This window comes from Triplophysa dalaica, chromosome 15, assembly GCF_015846415.1.
Source record: "Triplophysa dalaica isolate WHDGS20190420 chromosome 15, ASM1584641v1, whole genome shotgun sequence".
In the NCBI taxonomy this organism is placed as follows: domain Eukaryota; kingdom Metazoa; phylum Chordata; class Actinopteri; order Cypriniformes; family Nemacheilidae; genus Triplophysa; species Triplophysa dalaica.
The window spans coordinates 3,331,963-3,340,454 of NC_079556.1; the positions used below are offsets into that span (position 1 = coordinate 3,331,963).

Here is an 8,492-nt window from a genome sequence, read left to right on the forward strand (position 1 = left end):
AATGGCTTCAGTGCATCCGTCTATTAATCTTTCACGTTTCTTCATAAAGACTTTCTACACAAACATGTTTCATTTATTCAAGCAGAAAAGAGAAAACCAAATTTAGAATGAGCAAACCTTTACTGTCTTAGCAAAAACCAACCTAACTGCCTACACAAGCATTGTGGTAAGCTGTCCAGCAAAAGTTGGAATACTGTTGAGTGAGACACTCAGGTGAGCTCACTTCTCCCTGCCGCAGTCGGTACATAGGATGTCATCACGCTGGGTTAGAAACCCGCGGCCCACCAGAGAAACGGAGCACTGCATACAGGTGAAGCATTCACTGTGCCATTGGCGTTCTTCAAAGGAGATGTACTTCGCACCTGCCAGGCCTGGACCACACACACAGAGGTGACAGTCAAGAAAATACTTTCACCCACAAATGTTGTTTTAAAAGTGCTGTAAACAATATTCCACATTCTGGGATTGACACGTCTATGGCAAGCCATTTTGTTTTACTAGTATCTATTTTTAGGCTACTAGTACTTATTGTTTAGTTACTAGTAACTATACCATTAGATACTAGTACCTCATTATTAGATATTAGCTTTACATACTAGTACCTAAAATTAGATACTAGTGCTTATTTATTAGATACTAGTTCTTATTCAACTAGTATGTAATGAATAAGTTATATTATCTAATGAATAAGTACTGGTATCTAATAAATAAGCACTAGTATCTAATGGAATAGTTACAAGTAACTAAACAATAAGTACTATTAGTCTAAAAATAGATAATAGTAAACCTCAAATGATAAATGACAAAATGGCTTGCCATACACGTCCACCAAAGCGTCTAAACAGACGCTAGTTGTGTTGGACTTCATACAGACCGTTCGGTGTATGAGTACCGCGAGAGCGATACGAATATAACACGAGCTGTCTGCTCTCGCGGTACTTTGACGTCACACCGATCGCCGCATCGTCAAACTGACTGCTCATAAATACTTATATAGACTTATATGTGATTGCTTATATAATTCCAACATTGCTTTACTTAATAGAGAGAAACGAAGGTGTGAGTCTGGGCAGTTTGCCTGGTTTGACTGTTGGTTTTAAGTGATCTCTCATTTGTATGTCGCTTTGAATAAAGGCGTCTGCTAAATAAATAAATGTAAATTATTTTATTGCATGTGTTCATTAATTTTGCCGGATAACAAAACATGTAACGTTACTAAAACATCCATATATTATTACTAAACCCGCAGCAGGCAAAAGATCCGCGCCATGTAACTAGGGTTTCTCACGTAGGCCAAAAAACGCACGAGTAAAAGCACGGAAATATTAGCGACAAGCGTTTACTTTGTGACGGGATTGCGTTTTACATGATCACAGAAGTCGAAAACCGAATGTAAAACTCCTCTTGAGTTTCCTGGCAGAAAAGAAAACAGACTTAGTGCCATATCACGTCTGTGGCACGAGTTTGGAAAACTAGTGTGGTCTGAGGACGGCTGAGGTAAGGAAAACTGCTCCATCCAATTGCAGGCGGTTTAAGTATTCGAAGACTGAAACATTGACAAGTTATATTTCCGGACACTGATTTCAGTGATATCTCAGGAAATATGCAGGTTAACTAATTGGAATTACATTAGAAATGCTTACATTTGAATGGTAATTTATTTAAAGGAAGAAACATACTAGTAATTGCCTTGGTGCAGCCCACACATTTCTTGGCATACAGGTTACTGAAGCAGTCAAGGCAGTATGGGTAGTTCTCTCGTGAGGTGAAACGCTGGCCTGCCAGTTGTCTCTTGCATCCAATGCAAGTAAAACATTCCCGGTGCCAGGGCTTATCTTGATAGGTGACACCACCAGTTGTAATGGCCTACGGAATTGAAAGTGTAATGAAATCAATTTGCAATTGCAACATTATCTCATTGCGATATTATCAGTGAGTTTTCGTATTGTTCATATGTCTGATTTCTTTACAAAGGTATATGACTTACTTTTTTGCAAGCACAGCATTGGTAGGCAAATTGCTTCTCAAAACAAGCGACACAGAAGTAATTGTTGTCTTTAGGGATGAAAGACTTTGTTCCTATTGGTTGCTGACAGCGTTGACACAGAAAGCACGTTTCATGCCAGCTGTTGCCTTTGTACTCCATTTTTCGCGAACCTAACATATGAGGAAAAGACTGCTTTCAGATTCAGTAATTAACATTTAACGAAAATGATTGTAATCTAATAAAATCTAATTCATCTAAAACGACTTTCCATTCTCATGTGACATCATCATGCCCTCTTATTTTTTAAACCCCTCCCCTCCAGACACCTGTCATATATAGATCTTTTCATCTTTTATCTCATCAATTACTACAACAAAACTCTCTCTCTGCGTTTTCTGCAAGGTTTTTTCATCCAGAAATATTTCCCAGATATGACGAATATTTTCTGTATAAAACACACACATATACATCAACCACACATGTGCTACCTAGAGAGTTGTCTGTTAAAATGATAATTCCCCACTGCTTGCTAAAAAAAGCTAAAATTATTACCATTTGGTACAGAAATGGCGTAATGCATTGTACCTGGCATAATGGTTTTCTTGCATGTGGTGCACTTTGAAGAGTACTCATGGGAATAGCACTCAGTGCAAAGCAGAAGGTCATCTTTAGCAGCAAATGGTTTGTCCACCAATGATTTGCTGCATTTGGCACACTTGAAGCAATTTTCATGCCAGTGTCGGTCTTTGTAGGAAAGGTCCTTAATCAGAAAAATATGAAATAATCTGTTGTGAAATTGTCACTCATTAAATACTCAAGCTATCTGAAATCTTCATTTATTTTTCTCATAAACAAAACATTTTGGTTGCATTAAAATAATACGATTTTATATTTTAATTCAAATGTAAATGCTTACATTTTGATGCTTACAGTGATATATCAGTAAGGCATACCTTACAGTTGCACCCGATTGGCAAAGAACACTCCTCGCAACAGTTAGCGAACAAATTCTCGTAACACTTTGTGCAGTACTGCGTGTCTTCTTTCAAAATGTATTTCTTTCCGAGCAAAGTGTCCTTGCAGTAATGGCAGTCGAATCGTTCCGCAGACATGATGCGTTGTTATGCCTTAAAAGCAGTAAACAGAGCCATAAAGCGTTACAACGTCCCAGATTAAAGCAATCAGAGAAGTGCCATCTACAAAATATGGCCACGTCTTAAAACATTAATACAACATGATGTCATGGTGGTCTCCAAACTAGGTTCCCTTCAAGGAAATCTTAAACCCTCTGAAATCTTTCTGCAAAGCTGACCTCTGTCTGTAAGAGTGAGTAAAACTCTACCTCCAATGAGCTTCAGAAGGGCTGCAGGGTGACTACCGGGCGTTGGGATGGTCAGAGATTGAGGGGATGCATTAAAATGACCCTCTATAAATACTATTGCTCTTATTAGCTGAAATCCCTGGGGACAATGAACCAGTTGCTTATCTGCACACCTTTTATGGGAGGTAAATCACAACATGCTTGTTATGGTCAAGATGATGTAAGTACGGAGCCTGTGATCTGTTAAGATCTCTCTGTTTTAATATCAGTGTGACGGTGTGTTAAGAGAGCTTTAGGAACTATTTATTTCTTGTTTTCTGTTTAGGGCACTACACGAGAAATTCACCCATTTAATCTCTTTTAACTTTTATTTTTTATAGACACAACACTCTCATATATCTGTGAAATTTCGATTGCACTGTCTTCAGATACTTGATACCACATTGCATCCACATCTGAGCCTTCAAGCAACTGCTGATGGCTTGGAGAGAGCTGGAGGCAAATGTTTTTCTCGTTGCCAAGCTTTTCTGCAGCCTTGAAAATTGCTTTTCTTTGATTGAACGTTCTATCGACTGTACAGGAATTTCCACAGCGACAGGTTTCACATGGAGGGCTTTCCTTGACTTCTGCTTGGTGCCGTTTAAACGAAAAAAATATTTGCGCTATTGTGTGATTTTCATTCTCCTACAGGAATGTTGAAGATGATGTGCATACATGCTATGTTTCATCTGATACCGTAGCTTTGTGCTTTTTTGTTACTTTGGAGCCAATGCCCCCGTTCATTTTACTGCCTGCCTGCGATTTGAAATCTTTCACACTTGCTTGAGACTGCCCTTTTGACTATGACTCAAAGTTTGCGGCAATAAATGTACTTGAACCGAATCCAACTAATTAAAAATGATTCTCAGAGGTTGTACTCATATCATTTTTCAAGTGGATGAGAGAAATGATGTGGACTCAAAAATAGCTCGGAAAGATCAGCGGTTAAAGAACTTAATCCGTCATGCATGTGTGTAGTCCCTCAGAGAAAGTACTGATCAATGCTGTCTGAAGTTCGGCCTTATTGTCTCAAATACTGCTTAAGAAAACATTCAACACTTGGTGTACAATAAGGAGCTTTGGTTAACATTCAGCATTGATGTACACGTAAGTGATTCTCAAGAACCGCATGCCACTCTTATATAACTGTTCACCGTAGCTTGTTATCTTCTTCAAACATTCGTATCTGTCTTTTTAATCTTACACCTGTAACAAGCGTCAACGTGACCTGGATGTCTGAATTGGAAACGCATCCATCATCGGGAGTTTTTAGCTTGAAGCATGTCTGCTGTAGTACTAGATTAATCTCCGACTGAGCAGATAGCAGCTTCGCTCGGTACAAACAAACACGCACAGACTTTGGGTTGCTAGGCATCAGGGAGTCGACTACACATTTGTCTGAAACTAGAGAAGTGAGTACAGTCATTATATTGTGTGCTATTTTTAAATATGTGGGTTTTTTATTTATGGGTGTATTTGCCTGAATGTACACACAGAGATTAAGGGGGAGGTAAGAGTGTAACTGCAGGGCGAAAAAAAAGATTTATAATGAAACTTATAATGAAAGAAATCAGAACGACGAGGTGACAGCGTGTTGATGCGTCGAGCATGCATAACCAGCATATGTCTTGCCTGTTCTATATGGTCGATTAATGGAGCTGAACATATCCGTTACATTCCTTTATAAATGAGGCATGGTGGAGACTATTGAGGTTGGGGGATATAAAGACATAATAAACTGTCTTTATGTGACAAGTTGAGTTGTTGGGTACAGTTTGATGAAGGGTTGACATCATTTAACTTTAACCTAGAGGAAAATACAGTATAAAATAACCTGAGATTTTACTTTACATATTGTTTAAAGGTTCAGCAGAAACAACATAAACAAACTATTTGTGGCCCTAACTAAACTTCCGGTCGACCTCCTCTAATTTTATTTAACACAAATAATATACAATTATATATTAATATCAATTAAAAATATAATATAAATTGTGATATGATAACCAAACACAGACCGGAAGTTAACTTTGGGCCAGGCACATGCATCCGAAGAAACCGTCTAAACAATATATTTTCAAGTTTATTTAATGAACAGAGATGGCGATACTGCGGCAAAGGTTACGGATTGCTGCCTTAACTAACGTCATGGCATAGCAACTGTTTTTACAATAACAGTAAATACAGTAATGTACTCTACTCAACTGTTGACATGTTTATAGCTAGCTACTGAATAATAAAACATCTGGTTTATTAGCGCAGACATTTCAAGAGTTCTCCATTATCCCCTAGAGTGCTGGTGGTTGTTACCACAGTAAAGAAAGCACACATGAAGGGTTTACAAGAGCACAGCACGCTTGAAATGCATTGGGCAAGCCCTCACATGTGTATTTGCATTGAGTAAACTTTTGCCTGGGGTTTGGCTGGTTGGCATGGCTCACTTAGCTGGTCGATGTTGTAACACCCTTCACCATCTCTGTTGGTGGCCATTCGAAAGTGTATTGTGATTAAAGAAAAATCTGTGCAATGTATAAATGTAAGCATTGTAGACATTTACATGGTAACTTCTAAGCCATAACTGTAACAAACATTTTCTAATTGTACTGCATGACCCCAACTTCCAATCCTTCGTATCAACAATTCTTTTTGGTCTTCTGTCATCTTTTTTGAACCCAATTACTACAAGGCAGTTTCTTTAGCCACCTCTCAGTTACACATTATGCTGTGGACTAACAAAGTGTTGACAATATAAGTGGATGGGTTGAGATCAGGTGGCCTTTACAGTAATAAGTGGCCTCACACTATTCAGCTCCTTTGAGCTCGACGATAGCCTTTCTCAGTAGCTCCAAGCTGCTGAGACTCTCAGTTGGAAACAGGATAGGCTTTGTAGATGAGGAGACAAAGAGTCTCGTCCGCAAACCTTATGATCTTGCAGAACTGTATACACCCCTTGGGGATCCTGAGATGCTCTCGTGATGGTGGTAACGGTGAGACAAAGTGACAGAATATGCAGAAAAAGCTGATTCAAAGTTTTACTGTAACATTCAACAGTTTCATTTATGAACCAGATTATAAACTGAATGAACAAGAGTGTTTAGAACCCGGTGGTTGCTATGGTGCTCCAAGTGGTTGTTAAGGCATGAATTGAATCTGATTTTGGTTGTATACACAAAAAAATAAAAGAACTAAAAAAGGTTCTTCATTGCCATGCTATAGGAGAACCATATTTGGTTCCCAAATAAATCAAAATAAGGGTAAAGGTCCTAAAAAACATTTTTTTCTTACCTTTTCATATTCTGTTAAATAATTTTCACTAAAAAGAACCTTTCATAAAAAAATTATGTTAAAGGCTCTTTATGGAACCATAAAGCCAAAAATGGTTCTTCTATAACATTATTTAATGCTTTGAGTGTCTGTGGAATCTGTGGAATTGTATTTATTCACAGCTGTGTCCACATTAATTTGTTCTCACATATATATATATATATATAAAGAATAAATGGTAATAAAAATAATTTTCCCTGCTGTCCTTCTGAAACCTTGTATCTCCATATTTCATGATTTTTTTTGCCATAAATCATTATAAGTTTATTTGTTTATTTCAAAAGGATCCCCATTAGCTGACGCCGAAAGGACAGCTAGTCTTCCTGGGTCCAAACAATACATACAAAACCCAATAATTACAATCACAATTACTTCCAAATATATCATATAAGTCACCCTTTATGTTTTAGTTTAGAAAATATCTAACCAATAAAAGTATTAAAAAGAACTTGTAAACTGTTTTTTTCCCCCTGAAAAACAGCAAATTCGGACATCCGAGGTTTTGGAAGGACAGCAACGATTTTCTTATTTCTTCCTGAGAAGAATATTAATCTGCGTCTGAATGTATTTTATTTTTCTGATGTCTAAATGTTTCAGATTTTTAAATAACTCAGTAAAGAACATAATTGAAAACGTAAGATTTGTCCTTTAAGAATGTATAACTGATATCATCTTCCTCTGAAAACACACAGACACAGTCAATATACACTCATAAAAACATGTATTTCCGCTGCTGTTCTTCTGAAACCTTGTATCTCCATATTTTGAGGTTTTTTTTGTTGCCATAAACCATTATTATTAGACACCATTTACATTTATCACCGTATTAAATATCTAAACAATAAGAAATAATCAATAGTGCTTGTCACTATTGTCACTATTGATTGACACTATTGAAACACAGTATATAATTATTTAAAATGTAAACTGTTTATTCCGTTTCTTTTTATGAAGATTTGTTTTGTTATATTCTTAACAGCCGTCTTTGATCTGAGAAATACTATAGGATAAGATTGTATCACCTTAAAGTGATAGTCACCCAAAAATGAAAATTCTGTCTCAACTTCAGGTTGTTCCAAACCTCCATAAAACACAAAGAAAGATATTTGGAACAATGCTATCAACTGGGATTTCTGGGGCACCATTGACTACTATTGTAGAAATAATTTTATTAAAAAAATTCTGTTGAAAACAAAAGAAAAGGTTTTGAAGAGTTTAGGAAAAAAAACCGTACTGGGTCACATTTGACAACCATTTTGATGGTTGTCATTGGTGCCCCATGAATCTCAGTTGCTAATATTCTTCCAGATATCTTCCTTTGTGTTCAACCAAACAATAAAGATTTGGAACAACTTGAGGGCGAGTAATTCATGACAGAATTTTCATTTTTGGCTGAACTATCCCTTTAATGTAATGATTCTCAACCCTGTCTTGGTGCATCACCCAACACTGCACATTTCGGACATGTCCTTTATCTAACCCACAACTCATCTAATTTGAACAGACTGTGAGAACAGCACTGGATGTGTGTAAAGCAGGCATCCAGCATGGGGGCGCTCCAGGACAAGGTTAAGAATCACTGCCTTAGAAGGTTCAGAGGGATGACTCCAAATGCCAGTGTATCAACACAGAGAGGTCACAGCAACAGCGGGGGATTTGACAGCCAGAACACCATACTCTCTCTTTGGTATCATCATTCAACTTACAGTGGATTTGGTGGGCTATTTTTATATGTTGCTGAAAAAGCACGTCGATGTTCGACTGCGGGTGGTGAAATTCCTTGTTGCTGATATCTCGGAATCAAGACACAGAGCGTTCTGT

The 8,492-nt window shown here is 37.4% G+C and overlaps 1 protein-coding gene across 1 annotated transcript; it reads right to left on the minus strand.

Moving 5' to 3' along the window:
• Positions 1–219: 219 nt before the first annotated feature.
• Positions 220–3,102, minus strand: fhl5 (four and a half LIM domains 5). The gene is made up of 5 exons (XM_056767892.1): positions 2,941–3,102; positions 2,573–2,747; positions 1,988–2,157; positions 1,680–1,866; positions 220–371 (listed from the first exon to the last, which is right to left on the minus strand). Exons 1-5 carry the CDS (start codon positions 3,097–3,099, stop codon positions 220–222), a joined length of 843 nt encoding a protein of 280 aa, XP_056623870.1. The 5' UTR covers positions 3,100–3,102.
• Between the last annotated feature and the right edge of the window lie 5,390 nt (positions 3,103–8,492).